At 35.4% G+C, this 22,138-nt stretch overlaps 1 protein-coding gene across 4 annotated transcripts in view; it reads left to right on the forward strand.

Annotated features, from left to right (window-relative positions):
* Positions 1–22,138, forward strand: part of SLC30A9 (solute carrier family 30 member 9) — a 105,420-nt gene that overhangs the window by 9,523 nt on the left and 73,759 nt on the right. For all 4 annotated transcript variants that reach the window (XR_012434802.1, XM_045392296.3, XM_045392297.3 and 1 more), the window contains exons 2-4: positions 1,200–1,364; positions 18,637–18,696; positions 20,937–21,036. Coding sequence is in view for 3 of the 4 variants with exons in the window: in XM_045392296.3 (XP_045248231.1) it covers positions 1,200–1,364; positions 18,637–18,696; positions 20,937–21,036 (325 nt within the window). In the remaining variant the exon portion in view is untranslated. The remainder of the gene's footprint in view (positions 1–1,199; positions 1,365–18,636; positions 18,697–20,936; positions 21,037–22,138) is intronic.

The raw sequence follows: 22,138 nt of genomic DNA on the forward strand, positions 1-22,138 counted from the left end.
GTGTAGGAATCTTCTGTTATATTTGCTTTACTGACCCTTTAAAAAATAGACACAAATGACCAAAAACATTCTAGGCCTTCAACAGTTTCCCAAATAAGTAAAAGAATCAGTTGACATCAGAAACTTTTTCAAGGAAGTAAGTTCTAGGCCTGAAACTTGAGTGAATACTTATATTCCCTTATGCCCTTTGTGCTCTTCGTATTATCTTCAACATTAGTAATTTATGTTCCTGATGAATTCTCTGCGCCATTAAGAAATGACTTTTCTTTCAGAATGCATATATCTGCACACACAATACATGAATTAACATTTTTGGAAGATCATTATTAAGCAGTTAAAAAAGTTTCAACTCTTAAACGCTCAACCCTCCATCCTTGGAAAAACTTGACTATCTGTAATGATGTAATTTGATTTCACCTAAAACTTTACAAAATATATGAATATTATCTAGATAGGGTTTTTGGGTTCTTTCAAAAAGAGGAATTCTCAGTACTCATAGTAAGAAATAAAAGAGAAGGAGGGTCACAGGAAAATAGAGACAAATTTGGTTTTCTTGTACTTGGGTAAATTGTGGAATATATTTTCCTTCTGTATTTGAGCCCTTCAAAGCTCACAGTAAACCCAGAGGAAGCAGCTGAAGTGCTTTGTAATTAGTCTTCTATTCTTCACTCAATTAAAATTCCCCATATACTGAGGCATCTCACCAAATGTTGATCTAATTATCTGATTAAAAAAATTGGTGACAGTATGAATGAATGATTAATATAATTCGCTTATTGATTGTGAAATGAAAGAGGAATGAATCTTTAGCTAGTGGAAGAAGGACACAGGATAATTTTGTGTAGGAAGTCTTCCTGACCTTCCCTCCCAGAGTCCTTTATTCTGAAAAGTAATTATGCCAAAATTTTTTTAGCTTGCAACCAGCATGCAAAATAAAGGGTTTCTATTATGTACTATATACCTTTCAAAATAACTGACTAGCATAAATATTTTATTTGATTTTTTAATATTTTTAAAAATTTCCAAATAAGTTTACAGGTTAGAGAAAATTAGAATGTTGTCACTAATTTTTCTTTACAAAATGTATTTCCTGTGTACCTAGAAGCAGTGAAACACCTCCTCTGGAGAGGGTGACTTGGCAATTAATTGTGCAGCTGGGAGTTGGTTTGAAATCAAAGTATATATGTTTTTTCTTTTAGAGTGGCAGAATTTAGTGACATTTGGAAGCTTTTCAAACATGGTTCCCTGTACTCATCCATATATTGGTACACTGAGTCAAGTAAAGTTTTACTCCACAAATGTTCAGAAAGAAGGACAGGGATCACAAACTCTCAGAGTGGAAAAAGTACCGTCATTTGAAACAGGTATGTATAAATTTTTTTAATGTATTTTTTTCTGTATACTGGAATAGTTTGTGTGAAATTATTTGTTCCCTGAATGTTTGATAGAACTTACTTATAATACTGTCTGGACTGATGTTTTCTTTGTAGGAACTATTAAACCACTTGTTTAATTTCTTTATTTTTTCTGTTTCTTTGTGACTCAGTTTTCTATGAAAAACTATCTACTTATCTACTTAAACTAAATTTTTAATTTATTGGTATAAGGTGTATAATGATATTCCCTGTTTACTCTCAGTAGCATATGTAGTTGTGTCCTTTTTTCATTCCTAATATTTGTTTTATTTTCTTGACTAGTCTTCCCAGAGGTTTGTCTTTTATTATTTTTCCAAGTAATTTTTTTTACTTTGAACCATTATATGTTTGTATCCTATTTCATCAATTTTTGCTTTTTAATTATAGCCTCCTTGCTGTCTTTTTTTGTGTGTTTGTTCTGTCATTATTTTTTCTCTGTTTTATTGTTTTATAACTTCAACTTTTATTTAGATATAGGAGGGTACATGTGAGGGCTTGTTACATGGGTATTTTGTCTGATGATGAGGTGTGGGGTACACTTGATCTCATCACCCAGATAGTGAGCATAGTACCAAATAGTTTTTCAACCATTGCTGCCCTCTCTCTCTCTCCCTCATCTAGTAGTCCCCAGTACCTATTTTTGCTGTCTTTATGTTCATGCGTACCTAGTGTTTAGTTCCTAGTTATAAGTGAGAACACGTAGTACTTGGTTTTTTGTTTTCTGTGTCAATTTGCTTAGGATAATGGCCTCTAGCTACATGCATGTTGCTGCAAGGGACATAATTCATTCCTTTTTGTGGCTGCATGGTATTCCATGGTGTATATGTACCATATATTCTTTATCCAGTACACCATTGATGGACAACTAGGTTGATTCCAAGTCTTTGCAATTGTGAATATTGCTGCAATGAACACCAAGTGCATGTGTCTTTTTGGTAGAATAATTTCTTTCTTTTTGATATGCACTCTCTAATGGGATTGCTGGAGTTCTTTGAGAAATCTCCAATCTGCTTTCCACAGTGGCTGAACTAACTTACATTCCCACCAGCAGTGTATTAAGTATTGACTTTTCTCTGCAGCCTCACTAGCATCTCTTGTTTTTTGGTCCTGTCATTCTGTTATTAATTGTCAGTTAGATACTTAGTTTATTAATATTAACCCTTCCTTCCTTTCTGAAGTAGACATTTAAGCCATAACACATTCCACAGTTTTGATATATAATATTTTTATTATTTATAATTCTAAATGTATTCTTATTTCTGTTGTGATTCTTCTATGACTTTTTAGTTGTTAAAGTATCATTTTAAATTTACAGATAGATGGAATTTTTGTTTATCTTTTTGTATTAAATGTTTTTCACAAACTGTGGTCTGTGTTGATTCAGTCTTGAAATTTGTTGAGTGTAACATTTTGGTTTAGCAGTTAGTCAGTTTTTCTAAATGATTTTCCTGTCTTGAAAATAATATGTATTTTTAATTGCTGGTGTGGTGTTTATACACATCAATTCTTATTTTTAGTGTTCAATACAAATCTTTGTCCTGTTTTAAAAATTCATTATTACCAAGGGAGATGTTGGAGTATCAGAGTCTGATAGTAGATTTGATGGTCTTTTTTTTATGGTTCTGTAAATTTTTACTTTTTATAATTTGAGGCTGTCATTAGATGCATACGTATTTAGAATTATTACATAACACTGATGAATTATACCCTCTATCATTGTGCAGCTACTCTTTTTCTTTAGTGACCTCTCCACTACATTTCTTTTGGTTACTATTTTCCCATCCTTTGATTTTAACTTTTTGTCTTAATACAATCATCTATGTCTTTTAACTGGAAGTTTAAGCAGTTTACATTTACTGTAATCACTGATATAGTTAAACTTATTTCTACCATTTTGTCATGTTTCTTTGTCCTGTTTTCTTAAATTCCTTTTTTGCCTCTTTTTTTTCCCCTCATTCCATCATCCCCTCTCCAATATTCTCTTTCTTTCATGTGAAAGTTTCAGACTCTGTGTCTGTACTTCAAAGACTAAAGTTAATTGATAAATTTACTTTCCTTCTGAAAAACACAAAAGCTTTAGAGTGCTTTAATTCTGATCGCCTCCTCCAACTTATGTACTACTTGTTGGCTAATATTTTCTGTCTATTCTGCTCTTTCTCTGCCATGAAATATACATTGTTGTTTGCTTAGATTTATTCAGAGTCTTTGTTAGCCACCTTTTCTTATATCTAATCTTTCTGTCTGATGTGCATCCTATAGAAGTTCGTTTAGGTGAGGATCTTTTGTGGAAAGGCACATTTAAGATGTTACTCAATTGTCTTTTGGCTTCCACTAATTGTTGAGAAGTCAGATATTATGCCTTTGTTTGTATATCTTTTCTATTTGACAGCATTTTAAAATTTGATTAACTTTAATTTGAAAGTCTTTTTCTTTGGTATAAATGGCAGTTTTATTATGAAGTAACTAGCTATGTATCTCTTTGTATTTATTCTACTTGAGATTTGTTGGGGTTCCTAGATCTGAAGATGGATATTTTTCTACAATTCTGGAATTCTACAGTTCTCTTATTATCCCTTCAGATATTACATCTTCCCATTTCTGTATTTTCTTCTGGAACTTCAGTTAGAAATATGTTACATCATATGTTTTTCATGTCTCTAAACCTCTCTATCATATTTTCTATTTCTTTACCTTTCTGGCCTGCATTCTGTATTATTTCCTCAGGTCTACCAGAATCACTAATTTCCTCTTTAGTTGCCTCAAATATGCTGGTTGATTATGTATGTTGGGTTTTTAACTTAAATGATTATATATATATATATGTACGTCTGTGTATATATGTGTGTGTGTATATAGAGATGTGTGTGTGTATATATATCTATATATATATATATATATAGATTTTTTTTTTTTTTTTTTTTTGAGACCAAGTCTCATTCTATTGCCCAGGCTGGAGTACAGTGGTGTGATCATGGTTCGCTGCAGCCTCGACCTCATGGGCTCAACCTACCTCAGCCCCCCAAGTAGCTGAGAAAACAGGTGTGTGCTGCCATGCCCAGCTAATTTATTTTTGTATTTTGTAGAGACAAGGTCTCTCTGTGTTGCCCAGGCTGGTCTTGAACTCCTGGGCTCAAGCAATCCTCCTGCCTCAGCCTTCCAAAGTGCTGGCATCACAGGGGTGAGCCACCATACCGGCCATATTTTTCATTTTTAGCAATTGTTTTTTACCTTGCTTGGTTGGTCTTTAATTCTTTGGTTGTATTTTCAGACTTACCTTTTATTAGATACATTAAACATAACTATTTTATATTTTTAACAGAAAATTCTGCTATATGAAATCTTTTTGTTTCTCACTATATGATCCTTTTCTTACCTTTTTTGCTCTTATTCATGATGTCATAACTGTGTTTTATAACTGTGAGTTGTTCATTTTCCATGATGTTTTTGCATCTTGAAAGTATTTGATGTTTATCTGGACTGAAAATGACTTTCTGCCAGGAGGGATTTGTTTTGGCTTTTGTATGCTACTCTCTAGTAGCATTATTGGGACCACATTAAATTCAGTTCTCTGCTTTAGATTTACATTGTGAATTCAGATGTATACTTGTGTTAGGGTTCACTTGTCTGTAGGATTTTCAGAGGAGTAGTTTTTTCTTCCCCACTATTTAACACCAAAATACAGACAGGCCAATTTCCTTGCTGTTTCCTTCTATGTGTATTATTTATTTCTAGTTCATAGTGATTCCATGGCTGTGGCTTTTTACTTCAGTGTCCCCTGTTAGACTCCTTATCTTGGGCAGAACCTAGTCTTATTCTCTGGTCTTCCATGCCCCTTGTAGGTCTGGAGGTAGAAATAAGCTCAAAGAATCCAAGCTTCAATAGAAATCAAGGGAGAGCTGGCTTTGATGTGTTCATTTATTCTGTAGAGGTTCTACTTTCACTTCATTTTTGCCCTTTTCATATAATTTTTTGCTAGACTAACAATGCATTTAAAAAGATTTTGCTTGAGGTACAATAAAAGGAAGCATTAAAGGAAGTCCTTTATTCATTAATTTACTCAAGAAGTATTTATTGAGTACTTTTTATATGACAGAAAATGAGAATGACTCAGAGCTGATACTAAAGCAGAAAATTAAGCAAACAAATATTGTATTGTAACATTTAGCCCTGTATTCATATGTTCTGCATCTGTGGATTCAGCCAAACAAGGATCAAAGGATTTGGGGGGAAAATGGATGGCTGCATCTGTACTGAACATATACAGACATTTTTCTTGTCATTGTTTCCTAAACAATACAGTATAATGATGGTTTACTTAGCATTTGCATTGAATTAGGTATTATAAGTTATCTAGAAATGACTTAAAGTAAATGGGAGGATGTTCATAGGTTATATGCAAATACTGCACCATTTTATAAGGTGGACTTGAGCATCCATGGATTTTGGTATCTATAGGGAGGTCCTGGAACCAATCCCCAACAAATACTGAGGGATAACCAGACTGTGATAGGGGAAATTCATTGTGCTGCAGGGGCACACGGGAGAGGCACTTAACCGAGTTTTGAGTGGTTAGGAAAGCTTTCCATAAGGAAATGATACCTACTTCGAGACATGAAAGAAAAGTAGGTATTGGCCAGGTGTGGTGGCTCACACCTGAAATCCTAGCACTTTGGGAGGCCAAGGTGGGTTCGAGACCAGCCTGAGCAAGATGGTGAAACTCTTGTCTCTACAAAAGATACAAAAATTATCTGGGCATAGTGGTGTACAGCTGTAGTCCCAGCTACTCAGGAGGTTGAGGTGGGAGGGTCACTTGAGCCTGAGAAGTCAAGGTTGCAGTGAGCCATGATAGTGCCTCTGCACTCTAGCCTGGGCAACAGAGTGAGACCCTGTCTCAAAAACACACACACACACACACACACACACACATACACACACACACACAAAAGTAGGTATTGGTGTGGTGAATGGTGGAAAAAGGAGGTAAAATTCCTGGAATAGTGAGTAGAGGATTTGGTGGTGTCGGTAGCATTGAAAGTACAAGAGAAGGTAATCCATCTTCCATATTCCTTTTAATTTTTTTTCTACCACTCTCTTGCTTACTCATTGTGTTTCAGCCAAAGCAGTCTCCCTTTTTCTCAGCCATGTTCTGAGAAAATGGCAAGAGTTAAGCAGTGGTCAGATCGGACTCTTGTTCGGGAGTTTGGACTTTGTTTTGTAGGTAGTGGGAATAACAGAGTATTATTAATACAAGTAGGGGACCAAGACCAGCTCGGTCGGAGAGACCCTAACTCAGCGGCGCTAGAGGAATTAAAGACCCACACACAGAAATATAAAGGTGTGAAGTGGGAAATCAGGGGTTTCACAGCCTTCAGAGCTGACAGCCCTGAACAGAGATTTACCCACGTGTTTATTAACAGCAAGCCAGTCATTAGCATTGTTTCTATAGATATTCGATTAACTAAAAGTATCCCTTATGGGAAATGAAGGGATGGACCGAATTAAAGGAATACGCTGGGCTAGTTAACTGCAGAAGGAGCATATCCTTAAGGCACAGATCACTCATGCTCTTGTTTGTGGCTTAAGAATGCCTTTAAGTGGTTTTCTGCCCTGGGCGGGCCAGGTGTTCCTTGTCCTCATTCCAGTAAACCCACAACCTTCCAGCGTGGGTGTTATGGCCATCATGAACATGTCACAGTGCTACAGAGATTTTGTTTATGGCCATTTTTGGGGCCAGTTTATGGCCAGATTTTGGGGGGCTTGTTCCCAACAGGGGAGGTACTTGATCAGGTTTAAGGTTTTAAAAAGATAACTAGTTGCAAAATGGCAAACAGATTGCAAAGGAGGGAGATTGAAAGTAGTAGTACAAATGGAGTTCTGGACTAGGGTAATGATAATGCTTTTTTTTAAAGGGGTAGATGATCTTAAGAGACCTAGGAGCTGAATAATTAGGACTTAGTAATTGAGTCTGGGGGATGAAGAAGAGGGTCAAGCCAAGGGCAGTGCTTGGTTACTGTTTGGCCAATTGTCTAGATGATTTCAATAATTTCTAAAATTAGGAAATTAGGAGTACCAGAGTTGGAGGATATTTTAATGAGATGATGATGATGGCTTGGTTTGGACATCCGAATTATAGATACCTATGGAAGATCTTAACGGATGATGCAGTGACCAGTAGGCAGTTGGTTATCCAGTGAATGTACTAGTCACTGCATCATCTGTTAAGATGTCACACATCAGATCGGGCGTGGTGGCTCATGCCTGTAATCTCAGCACTTTGGGAGGCCGAGGTGGGCCAATCACGAGGTCATGAGATCAAGACCATCCTGGCTAACCTGGTGAAACCCCATCTCTACTAAAAATACAAAAAATTAGCTGGGCATGGTGGCAGTCACCTGTAGCCTAGCTACTTAGGAGGCTGAGGCAGGAAAATTGCTTGAAACCAGTAGGGAGGGGTTGCAGCGAGCTGAGATCGCACCACTGCACTCTAACCTGGGCGACAGAGCAAGACTCCATCTCAAAAAAAAAAAAAAAAAGAACGTCACGCGTCTTAACACAACTACTATCCTACTTTGAGCCATCATTATCTCTTGTCTGATTTACTGTGGTGGTATTCTCCCTGGGATCTCTGTTTCCATTCTTGTCCTTCTGTAGTTCATTTTTCACATAACAAATGTGGTCTTTTTAAAAACAGATCATGTCACTTTTTTAATTAAAACTCTCCATTGGCTTCTAGTTACCCATAGAACAAAGCCAAGACTGCTAGAATAAAATTAAAATTTATTAATCTGACTCTCAGAGTTCTCTCTAGCTGATCTGGCTTCCATATTCCTCTTTATTTTCTTCTACTACTCTCTTGCTTGTTCGTTATGTTTCAGCCAAAGCACTCTCCTTTTGGTTCTGAGGAAATGGCAAGCTTGTTGTTGTAGGGCCTTTGCTCTAGTTGCTTTCTCTTTCCAAGGTGCCCTTCTTCACATGGCTTAACCTCTTCCGGTCATTCATATCTCAGTTTAAATGTCACCTCTGCATAGAGACATTTTAAAATCACTCAACCTAAAGTAGCTACCCAGTAAGTCTTTAATACTACCCTAATTTAATTTTCGGCATAGGTAGCACTTACTCCTGATTGATGTTTTCAATCTTTTATTTATTTCCTCATCACCTACATGTTTGCAAGCTCCATGACAACATGAACCTCAGTGCCTTGCTGATAGTAGGGACATAATAAATATTTATAAGTGAGTGAATGCTTAGAGTTCTAAGCTGGAGCTAAAGATTTAGGAGTTTTTACGTATACATACACGGTAACTGAAACCATTGGTCTGTTTGAGACAGTGCGGGGAGTGTTTAGAGTAAGAAGAGATCTTCTAGTATAAAATCCCCCACATGGGTGAGGGACAGGTAGAAGAGGAGCATGCAAAGAAGACTTGAGAAGGAGTGGCTGGAGAAAAACCAGACTATCTGGTGTCAGGAGAAGACAGTGTTTGAAGAGTAATAAACATTTCAAGACCATTTTTCCTTTAGTTAGATGTCTTTCACAGGGGAAGATTTTACAGATTCCTTGAGAAACCTGTATATATTTTAATGGTTCCTTGTTTTCATTATTTTTCCTAAGCCTCATCCTCCCTTTGGGTTTACCTGTGCAATTTCTTCTCTTTCTTTTGTGGTGATGGAGAACTGCTGGGGTAAATATTGATTGAGAGTTTGATTTTATGCAATGAAAGAATGCAGAGTGTAATGAGTCCCTAAGTTCCATAAATAAGCATGTTTATTAGAACATAGTTAAGGGAAAAGAAATAGGGATGAAATAATATAATTAAGGGTAAAATATGTTATAATGCTCTGCACAGGTGAACATAGACAAAGGGGAAAATATTTAATATGGTTCCACCATTCAGAATCTTTCAAATTGAGATCCATGATTAAGTTTCTTTTTTCTCTGCTGACTGGAATAAAAATGTTAGTTTATTTTCTTATATTAGAAATGTATTGTTTATTGACAGTTTTATTTTGGGCTCAATTTTTCAGTACTTGCTTAGGCCACATTAGACCTTGTTAGCCATCAGATAGAGAGCAAGTAATTGCTTGATTGAAAGGTAATTTGTATATTTAAGGATTTGAGATTGAGTTTTGAATAATTCAAATCACATGATGAAGTCAGGAACAGCTCATTAAGAAGCAGAGACTTGCTAAGGAATCCTTAAGTTTTTAAGGAGCATTCAGATGTGTTAAATTTTGGTAAAATTAGTTTTAATTTTGCTAATGACAGCAGATGTGTGGCAAACAGCCAGCATTGGGTTTGAGCTTAAAACAAATGTCTAGAGATATTCATGGATAGAATGTTTGGTTACTGATTGAAATCATAAAGATTCTACTCCAGTGATGCAGTGTGAGTTTATTAAGTTGGTGCTATGTAAAATAAGTATTCATACATGCGTTTAAGCCGTTTACTAGCATTCTTGTTTGTGCTGTATAACACTATATATTTAGTAACATCTAGACAGTTTGTAGTGAGAAGAATATCCAGAAATACACAGCTTAGAGCAACTCATTTTATGTGATTTAGTTGAATAAATTTGAGCATTGTAGAAACTACTGTTGTTTCTGAAATTTTTGACAGTAGCTATCAGTTGTTTGGACATTAGGTAAGTTTTGAAAATGTATTATTCTACCTTTTTCCCTTCTCTCTTCTCTGCCCTGCTCTCTATTTCCCAAAGCTAAATTGTAAGAAATGGATATATAGATTCTACAGATAAAGATAGTTTAGAATTTACTTGCTGTGTAGCCAGACAAAAATAAAATAATAATAATTTAACTTTTCAAGGTCAAATGTAGTTAGTAAATAGAAGTGTTTTTAAGCTTATCTTCAGTTTACCAGTATGACATCATAACCTACTTAGGATTTGACAAATACTTAAAGCCTTTTTAGATTTTCTGTACATGCTTTAGGTATCAAAACATACTGTATTTTGGTCAAGTGCAGTGGCTCACACCTGCAATCTAGCACTTTGGGAGGCCAAGGTGAAGGATTCCTTGAGGTCAGGAGTTTGAGACCAGCCTGGGTAACATGGGGAGACACTGTCTCTACAAAAAATAATTATCCAGGTGTGGTGGCATGTGCTTGTAGTCCCAGCTACTCGGGAGATTGAGACGGGAGGATCACTTGAGCCCAACAGGTTGAGGCTGCAATGAGCCCTGATTGTGCCACCACACTCCAGCCTGGGCGACACAGCAAGATCCTGTCTCAAAAAAAGGATAAAATAAGCACACACACATTATTTAGTCATTTTCCAAGTGGTTTTCACTGCAAAACAATTGCCAAGAAATATACTAAAAATTATGTGTAAAATATTTTGCTTTTATTTCAAATAGGGCTTTGCTTTTGTTAGTGCTTAATATATTGGCATTTAATTGCTTCACATAAGCTTTGAAAGAGGTAACTCAGTGGATAGGCAGAACTTCTGATCACAGTGGTATTGTGAATACATGCTTTGAGGCACCTGTTCTACTAACCACTCATTTGAATAATAAAGCATAAAAAGAGAAAATTGAAGACATAGTTGGACTAAAAAAAGACATGTTATATCAAAGAAATGGAACAGAAGCTTCTGGATTCTAGGTCTGTAACCTGGAAGTGGCAGCTAGGAGTCTGGCTTGTTTGGAGTAATATGCTGCATGTGCTACATGAATAGCAAGGTACTGGAGTCAGACTCACTATTTGAACTTATCCACCCACCCCCATAGAAGAAGGCTGAAAATAGCTAATTCCAGTTGCTACCCGAGGCTGTGTCTTACAGGAGGCTGTGTCTTACAGGAGGCTGTAGGTCTAGGGAGGCAAGGAGAAGACCAATGTACTAGTCCATTCTCATGCTGCTGTGAAGGAATACCTGAGCCTGGGTGATTTATGAAGAAAAGAGGTTTAATTGACTCACAGTTCCACATGACTGAGGAGGCCTCAGGAAATTTAAAATCATGGCAGAAGGCACCTCTTCACAGGGTGGCAGGAAAGAGAATGAGTGCAAATGGGAAATGCAAGACACTTAGAAAACCATCAGATCTCAAGAGATTCACTCGCTATCATGAGAACAGCATGGGGGAAACTGCCACATGATCGGATTACCTCCTCCTGGTCCTGCCCTTGACAAGTGGGGATTATGGGGATTATAATTCAAGGTGAGATTTGGATGGGGACACAGAGCCAAACCATATGAACCAGGAACTGAAACCTGCTGTTTCCTGGCTTAGAGACTGGCTTGAGGGGAAGGAATTTCAAACTGGCAATATGAGATCAAACTGGCAATACGAGTTCTGCATAGAGGTATTAGACTGAACTCTGAGCACAAGAATGTGAAGAGGAGAATGAAGGATATACCCTATTCAGGGTAAGATGGTGAACTCTGAAATTTCAAAGTACATGAAGAATCCTAATGCTACGAAAGCCAACAGAATCAACAAATGTGAATTAATTCCAGATGAAGCTAAAATAACAGCTTCAATTGCTTTAAAATAAGTTTAATGTTCTCAAAAGGTTAAATGAAGGACTCATATTCATTAAAAATGACAGGGAGTTTTTTTTTTTTTTTTTTTTTTTTTTTTTTTTTTTTTTTTTTTTTTTTTTTTTTTTGAGACGGAGTCTCGCTCTGCCGCCCAGGCTGGAGTGCAGTGGCCGGATCTCAGCTCACTGCAAGCTCCGCCTCCCGGGTTCACGCCATTCTCCTGCCTCAGCCTCCCGAGTAGTTGGGACTACAGGCGCCCGCCACCTCGCCCGGCTAGTTTTTTGTATTTTTTAGTAGAGACGGGGTTTCACCGTGTTAGCCAGGATGGTCTCGATCTCCTGACCTCGTGATCCGCCCGTCTCGGCCTCCCAAAGTGCTGGGATTACAGGCTTGAGCCACCGCGCCCGGCCCCGACAGGGAGTTTTGAAACACAAACTTGCAGAAATAAAACCAGAGCAAATAATTAGGTAAAGGAGACAATTAAAAATCTTAGAAATGAAAGCGTAGCCACTAAAGTAAAAATGTAGTAAACTAAATAGTCATCGTCAGCAGGAGAGTTAGCAAATTGAAATTCAGTCTGAAGGCACATAGGAAGGCAGAAAGATTTTCCAAAAATTGAAAGCATTTAAGAGCATGCAGCTCTAGCCTACATTTAATAGGTAGAGAAATGGCGAGGAATCGATATATAAAGAGATAATGGATGAGAATGTTTCAGAATTTGAGAAAAACAGGAATTCTCAGATCAAAAATATGTTTTGAGTACCAAGCAGGATAAATAAAAAGAAATCCACCCCAGACACTGTGTAGAGAAACCACAGATTTAAAAACCAAAACACGAAACAACCCAACTTAAAAGCTGACAAAGAGAAAAATCAGAATACTATCAGCCTAATTGTTGTTTTACTGAGGTAGACTTTTTACCTGCAAAAATATGCAGAAAGCAAAGATGGGGGAGTGATTTGGAGTAATATCCAGGAAAGAGTAAGAGGAAAAAATAAATGCTACTCTAGAATTTTATAGTGATCTAAATAATCCTTATAAAGTGAGGGTAAAAATAGGAATGTTATCATACATATGAAGATGAATGCCATTTTTAAAAAAACTTATTTTCTAAAATTTTGGGAGGTACATAGTAGGTGTATATGTGGAGTACATGAGATGTTTTGATACAGGCATGCAATGTGAAATAAACGCATGATGGAGAATGGGGTAGCCATCCCCTCAAGCATTTATCCTTTGATTTATAAACCAATTACATTCTGTAAGTTATTTTAAAATATGCAATTAAGTTATTGCTGACTATAGTCACCCTAATGTGCTATCAAATAGTAGGTCTTACTCTGTTTTTTTATCTGTTAACCATCTTCATCTCCCAAAGATTAGAGTCATTTTACTAATCAACCCCTCCACATTAAAAAACAAACAAACAAAAACTCTTAAAAGCATGTACTCCTGCAAGATGCAGAAGAAACCCTGAGTTACAGGAGGGATGAGATATCCAAGAGACAACGATGAACAAGAAATGGATAAAATGTCCTGGTAAAACTATTGATAATAAAACAGTAAACTTTCTTTTAATATTAAATGCTAAAACTCTAATCAACCAGGCTCAGTGGCTGAGGACTGGTACTATAACCAGGCTCAGTGACTCAGGCCTGTACTTCCAGCACTTTGAGAAGCTGAGGTGGGAGGATCACTTGAGCCCAGGAGTTTGAGAACAGGCTGGGCAACATAGTGAGACCTCATCTCTACAAAAAATTTAAAAATTAGCTTGGTGTGATAGTGTTCACCTATTGTCCCAGCTACTAGAGAAGCTAAGGTGGGATCACTTGAGCCCAGGAGTTGGAGATGGCCGTGAGCTATGATCTTGCCACTGCACTACAGCCTGAGTGACATAGCAAGATCCTGATGCTTAAAAAAATAATAATAGTATGATGGAAGACATTTAGATCACTATGAAATTCTAGAGAAACATTTATTTTTCCTCTTACTCTTTCCTATGTATTATTCCAAATCACCCCCTACCCACCTTTGCTTTCTGGGCAACAAGAAAAAACTGTGGAGGAATTATATTACCTGACTTCAAATTGTACTACAGGGCTTTAATAATCTAAACAGCTATAGGTTTAGGTTACTAAACCTAAATCCTTTGTGCTGTTTTACTGGCATAGAGACAAACACATAAACCAATGGAACAGAATATGGAGCCCATAAGTGAATCCATAGATACACAGTGAACTCATTTTCGACAGATGTGCCAAAAACATACATTGGGGAAAGGACTGTCTATTCAACAAGTGGTGCTGGGGAAAATTGGATATCCATATGCAGAAGCATGAAACTAGACCCCTTCTCTCACCATACACAAAAATCAAATAAAAATGGATTAAGACTGAAATCTAAGACCTTGAATGATGAAACTACTTAAAGAAAACATTGGGGAAACTCTCCAGGACATTGGGCTGGGCAAAGATTTCTTGAGTTAGATCCCAGAAGCATAGGCAACCAGAGCAAAAATGGACAAATGGGGTCCATTTTTAAAGGCTTCTGCACAGCAAAGGAAACAGTCAACAAAATGAAGAGACAACCCACAAAATGGGAGAAAATATTTGTAAACTATCAATCTCACCAGAATATATAAGCTTAAATAACTCTAGGGGGAAAAAAATCTAATAATCTAATTAAAATGTGGGCAAAAGATCTCAAGACACGTTTTCAAAAGAAAATATGCAAGTGGCAAAAAGGTATATGAAAAAGTGCTCAACATCATTGATCATCAGAGAAGTGCAAATCAAAACAATAATGAGATATCATCTCACTCCGCTTCAAAGGGCTTTTATCCAAAAGACAGGCAATAACAAATGCTGGTGAGGAAGTGGAGAAAAGGGAACCCTTGTACATTGTTGATGGGAATGTAAATTAGTACAGCTACTCTGAAGAACAATTTGGAGGACCCTCAAAAAACCAAAAATAGAACTATCAGCAATTCCACTACTAGGTATATTACTAAAAGAAAGGAAATCATACAAAAAAATTAGCTGGATGTGGTGGCACACGCCGGTAGTCCCACCTACTCAGGAGGCTGAGGCAGGAGAATCGCTTGAACCCAGGAGGTGGAGGTTGCGGTGAGCTGAGATCGTGCCACTGCACTCCAGCCTGGCGACAGAGTGAGACTCCCTCTCAAAAATAAATAAATAAATAAATAAATATGGAAATCGGCATATCAGAAGAACTATCTGCATTCCCATGTTTATTGCAGCACTGTTCACAATAGCCAAGATTTGGAAGCAAACTAAGTGTCCATCAGCAAAAGAATGGATAAGGAAAATGTAGTCTATGTATACAATGGAGTATTATTTAGGCATGAAAAAGAATGAGATCCTGTCATTTGCAGCAATACGGATGGAACTGGAGGTTGTTACCTTAAGTGAAATAAGGCAGGCACAGAAAGGAAAAGGGCATGTTCTCACTTATTTGTGGAGCTAAAATTAAAACAAGTAAATTCATGGAGAGAGAGAGAGTAGAATGATGGTAACTAGGGACTGGGAAGAATAGTGGGAGGTGGAGAGTGAGGATGGTTAATGGGTACAAAACTGCAGTTAGATAGAATGAATAAGATCTAATATTTGATAGCACAACAGGGTGACTGCAGTCAGCAATAATTTATTGTACATTTAAAAACAACTAAAAGAGTATAATTGGGTTGTTTGTAACACAAAGGATAAATATTTGAGATGATCGATGCCCCATTTACCCTGATGTGATTATTACACTTTGTATGCCTGTTTCAAAATACCTCACGTACCCCATAAATGTATAAATCTACTGTGTACCCATAAAAATTAAAAATAAAAAAATTAAAATATAAAAGCAAATGTAACCAAAAACCCAAAAAATTAATAATAAAAAGGTTTTTTTAAAGAAAAATAATGTTAAACAATAGAAATATAGTCTTGGAAATTCTAAATAGCAATTGGGAGGACAATATAGAAAACTTTTTCAGTCTAAGAGATGGCAGGAAAAGCGAAATAAAAATAAAAGCAAAGAAAACAAGATGGTAAACTGAAAAATGGCAGAAGTACAAATGTACCACAGTTAAGTAGTCAGACTTAGTGGTATTCCATATCATTTAAATGAACTCATAATCTAAATATGTGGAATTAGTTAATTTCTGTTTCATTCCATGTTTTCAGAGACTTATATTCTGGGTCCCCTACTATCTCATCTGCTCAAGGACTTTGCTTTTGGGATTATCCCGTTAGCCTACTTTATATTTTCTTCATGGTTATTGCATCATTCCCATCTCTATGTAAAATGCAGTCAACCTTTCCTTGAATCATTCTCTTTTTCAGCTCGTGCTGAAAGTCCAAATACTACTTTCATTTAATCTCCTGTTTTCTCCCCAACTACTGTGTCCATTCCCATTCTTGTCCAGAAACTGCTGTTTTCAGGAGGTTCCAGTGATCTCCGTGTTGGTAATCCATTATCTACTCCTTTTTTACCCCCTAGAAAAATGCACAAATACCTACACATAAAATTAAGTATTGTTCTAAACACAGGCAATACAGGAAAGTGGTTAAGAGTATAGAGTAATCAAAATAACTGTACCTCCATGTTTAAAATACTAGCTGTGTGACTTTGGGAGAATTTACAAAACCTTTCCATGCCCCAGTTTCCTCATAATAAGGAAAACTGGCTCTGTGACTTTGGGGGAAGTTACAATAATCTCTGTGTCTCAGTTTCCTCATAAGATGAAGATAATAGTATTTTCACTCAAAGCAATTTTTGGACAATTAAATGAAATAATTTGTAAAGTGCATAGGACAGTACATGGCACATGTTAAATACTTAGTAAATGTAGCCATTCTTCATAAACTCTGAAATATTATTGAATGAGGATATAAATATAATGGAAAATGTTTTAAGGGTGAGATTTTTACAATGTATTTGATACATACAAAAGGATATTATAATGCATATATAAGTTAAAAAACATAAAATCAAACCTTGGAATTTACTACTCAAGCTAAGAACTTCACTGTCTTGATCACAGCCTCACATCTCCATTTGTCCTATGTATCCATGTGAAAAAAAAGGAAATAGCTTTGTACATTTGTATATAGCCCTGATTGTTTACTTTTGCTTGTTTGTGAACTTCATTGTGATAGCTTATTGTATGTGTTCTTTTGTGATTTACTTCTTTCATTAAATTTAGTTGCTAAGATTTATCCTGTTGATTGGTGTGTGTGTCTGGTTCATTAATTTTCTTGGAGATAATTATAGCACATACTGTTCAGGGATGTTGTTTAAGTTAAATGAGTTGATACATGCTTAGAGTAGTACTTAGCACACAGTAAAAGCTCAGAGAAAGATGGCCATTATTATGTTTGTTATTATTCATTGCTGTATGAAATGTTGTGTGAATATAACATGTTCTATCTATCTATCTATCTATCTATCTATCTATCTATCTATCTATGTATCTATCTATTCTCTTGCTAATGGGCGGTACTCTGAACACTCACGTACCTCTGTCCTTGTGCCCTCATGCAAGAGTTCCTTGAAGCCAAGTATATTGACCTAGAAGAATTGCTGGGTCATAATTTATGCTTGTGTTCAACTGTAGTAGATAATGCCTACTTGTTTACCAAGGTATTGTGCCCGTTTATATTTCCACCAGCAGTGTATGCGTTTTCATTGTGCCATACCCTTGCCAATATTAGGTATTGTCATATTTTCCTTTTTCTTGATCTGATGGTTATAAAATAGCATCTTGTGATTTCATTTGGACTCTATTAATGATGAGGCAGACATTTTTTCAAATGTTTATTGGTTATTTGTATATCCTTTTCTCTGCAAGATTGTCCTTCCTATTTTTTTCTAATGGATTGTCATTTTCTTGATCTAGAGGACTTATTTAAATATTCTTGATTACTTTTGTTGATTCTATTTGTTGGAAATATCTTCTCTCAGTTTGAGGCCTTTCTTTTTTCTCTGTTTTTTATGGGATTATTTGATAAACAGTTTTTCTGAGTTTTAACTTGGCAGAAATTTATCCAGTTTTTCTTGTGTTGTTTATATCTTGTTTAAGAAATCTTTCTGTACCATAAAAGTTTTCTGTATTGTCTACTATGAGGCATGTAAATACCTTAACATTTAAATAATTAATTAATCTACCTGTAATTGTTTTTTCTTTATGGTGGGAGGTAGATTCAAATTTTTCTTATTTAATGTGTTTTTTTGTAGGTGTAGGGTTGTAGAGTTGTCCCAGTCCTACTTGATAATCCTTCTTTATTCATTGAATGATATCTCTGTACAGTTTTAAATGGAAGAACTGCGCATTCTTTTGTTCCTTAATTTAAAAATGCATTTAAACGTTCACCATTAAAGACAATGTTTGTTGTAGGTTTGTTTTACCCTTTAAAGAAATTCCTTTTTGTCCTAATTTTCTAAAAGCGTTTGAGATTTGCATGGATGTTGAATTGTATTAAATGCTTTTTCTTTAGCTTCTGAAATGATGGTACAGTTTCTCTTCTTTAATCTGTTAATGAGATAAATAGCTTTTGTAATGTTTAACTACTCTTACATTCTTAAGATGAATCCAACATGGTCTATGATACATTGTCGTTTTGATGCATTGTTATATTACGTTGGCTAATATTAATTAAGTTTATAGATTTGTGTGAAAGCAGTTGTTCAGTGTAAACTTGTTTTAATAAACTTTACAGCAGAAGATATAGGCGCAGAACTCAAAGCTCCACTTAAGCAAGAACCTCTCCAAGTAAGAGGTAAATATATTTTATCCTATTTTTTATTATAAAAATGTTTTGAATTAAATATATAACATTGGTTTATGTAGAGCTCTTTATAGTTATATTATTCTAAGAGTATAGTTTATTTTTGCTTTTATTTAAATAGATTGACCATAAGGATTTATTCTCTTACATATTAAAGTAATTTTCCATTAAATTTATTTTGCATTTTTGTCACAAATTTTTTCAAAAGCCCAAAGAAAGGAATAATGGCAAATAAGAATCATCAATTGCATTATCATTTTTAGAAGAGTAATGCAGTTAAAGAACAAGAGGCCCACACCTTTCAGCTACTGCTTATTCAAATCCAGGTAGAGTTTGGCCGTTCTTGTCTGACTTTCTTTTCTGGGAGAAATGGAAGGAATTCCCGTTTGTAGCTCTTTTCTGTATAACAGGCTATGGTTCTCATCTCCAAAGCAGCTGTTTCATGGAGGCAGCAACTCTATCATTAATAGCACTGTGGCTTTGGCATCAGACAAAACTGGACTCAATTTGTGGCTCCAGTTCTTACCAACTGGCTGACCTTGGGCAATTTACTTGACTTCTCTGAGGCTTAGTTTTCTCCCCTATAACGTGGTGCTTGAAAATGAGACTTCTTTTCTAGGGTAACTTTGATTAACACATGGTAGACAGTCAATTAACTAATGTTGTTATAGCAGCCATGATTATCATTATCATCCTCATCTTCATCATTAATAACCTGGGCCAGGATTTTTTAGCTATTTGGAAGACATTTAAAATAAAAAACTTTTTTTAAATGTAAAAGGCAGTTTAGAGACCTGAAACTCATGCAAAAAAAAAAAAAAACTGTATTTTCTTTATGTATTTTTTTCAGATAAGGTTTTGATTTTTTAATTGAACTTTATTTTTGAAATATTCTTATTACACAATGTTTGTGCATTTAATGTAAGTATGTATTATTTTAGGAGCCTTTTTACCCACTGTAGTGATAGGTAATCTTAGGCTGAATTTGCTCTTTCAACTTGGAAGTAGAACAGAAAATTGTGAAATAATAAATGTGAGAATAGAACATGAAGTGAATAGGTGACAATTTGAAATAGAACACGTGAGTTTGTTATTTTGCTCTTGCACTTAAGGTATTTGCTTATTTATCTCTATCATATGACCAAAAGTCTCACCTTATAATGATTTATTAACATAGACCAATGTTGTGTAATTTTTAACTCACAGACTATAATTGATGCCAAACTGGTATTGGTGTTAGTGTCACTGGCCTTTTTATGAGCAGTTTGATACTTGACAATAGAAAACAATTTATTAGAAGGCAATATTTAACCTATAATCTGTAATGAATTTTTTTGTAATTTTTAACTGATGAAATTATTCCATCCTTTTCTTTAGTTGTATTACATTATGTGAAATGATCTAGTGGCTTTAAACTTTTATGACTGCAACCCACGTAAGAAACACTAATTAGCAACTAGTATACATATAAATTAGTATATGTAAATGAAACAAAGGTTTTCACAAAAAAATACTTATATGTAATAGTCTTTAATTACTTTATAGTTCTGCTTTGTATGAAATGCTAATTTCACCTCACAATTTGAAAAGCACTCAACTACTCTGTAATTTTTTTTTTTTTTTTTTTTTTGGAGAGAGTCTGACTTTGTAGCCCAGGCTGGAGTACAGTGGCATGATCTGGCTCACTGCCACCTCTGCCTTCCAGGTTCAAGTGATTCTCATGCCTCAGCCTCCTGAGAAGCTGGGATTACAGGCAACTACCACCACACCTGGCCAATTTTTGAATTTTTTTTTAGTAGAGAGAGGGTTTCACCATGTTGGCCAGGCTGGTCTCAAACTCCTGACCTCAAATGATCCACCCGCCTCAGCCTCCCAATATTCTGTAATTTTTTATCGAAACTTCAGTTCATTTTCATTTAGACCCTAAGCAATTTAAATTATACTAATATTATTTAGACAGACCAGTAATACCTATTCAAGGTGTTCATTAGGCAGAGGTTGACATTTTGGCATCGGTTATAGATGATCTATAGAGACAAAAGCTAGATGGCTACAAATGTAATTTCATCCTATTCTGCACTTGGATAATTTTTTCTCTGATGTCATTTGGTGAAAAAGATCAGTTTTCTGTGAAATTAATTCGTGAAGCCTCTTAAATATCAGCCTATATTCATCTTCACACGTGATTTTCAATGTGCATATTTATTATGTTTTCCTGTTTTTTTGTTTAGTTAAAGCAGTCCTTAAGAAAAGGGAGTATGGATCAAAGTACACTCAGAATAATTTCATCACTGGAGTCAGAGCAATAAATGAGTTCTGCCTCAAATCCAGGTAATTAAAAAAAAAAATGTAGCCGTGTGCCGTATCTAAATAATCTAAATAACTTTTCCTTTATTAGAGTGTGTTACCTGCTACCATCCATATATGGAACATTTGCTACTGGCTCCTTAAAATGGAGAAATATTTTTATTCAGTCAAAAATGTTAAAAATTGTTAGCAAACTAAACTGAATCCTGCCCCAACATTACCAATTCTAGTCTTTCTTAGTTTCTTAAACCCACAATGGTAAATTCTTCAAAACCTCTCCATCACATAAGAATCTTAGGAGTTAAATTTTAAGTCATTGATATGTGACAGAATTCTCAGTAAGATTATTTGCATATTTGTATGTTTGACTCTTTTGGTTTTTTGGCCAGCAGAGTTGAGTACTTAATTTAGAGTTAAATTTATATTCATGCTCCCAACTGTGGTTTCTGTTGAGTATAAGTTATTTTTACTATTTTCCAATATCTGTCATTATTTATTTCTCATATTTATATTTATTGAAATTATGTTAGTCGCAAATTTAAACTTTTCTCCCTCCTTTGTGTGCCAGTTAGAGAAATCAGATGATCTTTTTTTCAGTCTTCCTCATTGTCACAGCCACTTTGGTATATATCAAGAAATAGGTATTCCTATAATTTTTAACTTCTATAACTATTACATCAACAACCAATTATAATATTGATTTAGTTCTCACAAAAATTTTGTGAATTAAGTGGATTAGGCATTGCTGTCTCCACTTTAGTAGGCCAGGATGAACATAATATAAGATGTTAGTGATTGACCCAGCTCATTTAAGTGAGTCAGTGACCGGGAGAACTAGAATATGTATCTTTTGAAAGCTGATCCATACATTTTTACTAACATGTGATGGCTATTGATGTTTTTTAAATCTAGGTTTAATTTCTAGAACTTGATAACATTATATAGTCACAGACTTTTTATTTATAGGTTATTTCATTGCTTTTACAAAATTTCTATAGGAATATCCATGATTAAATACAGAATGACTATTTAGCAGTGACTTGATGAATATATAAGCCTTTCAGAATTTAAGAGAAAGGAAAATAAATAACATGTAATTGACATATACTCTTTATGACTTCATACC

The sequence above is a fragment of the Macaca fascicularis genome, chromosome 5 (genome assembly GCF_037993035.2).
Source record: "Macaca fascicularis isolate 582-1 chromosome 5, T2T-MFA8v1.1".
Classification (NCBI taxonomy): domain Eukaryota; kingdom Metazoa; phylum Chordata; class Mammalia; order Primates; family Cercopithecidae; genus Macaca; species Macaca fascicularis.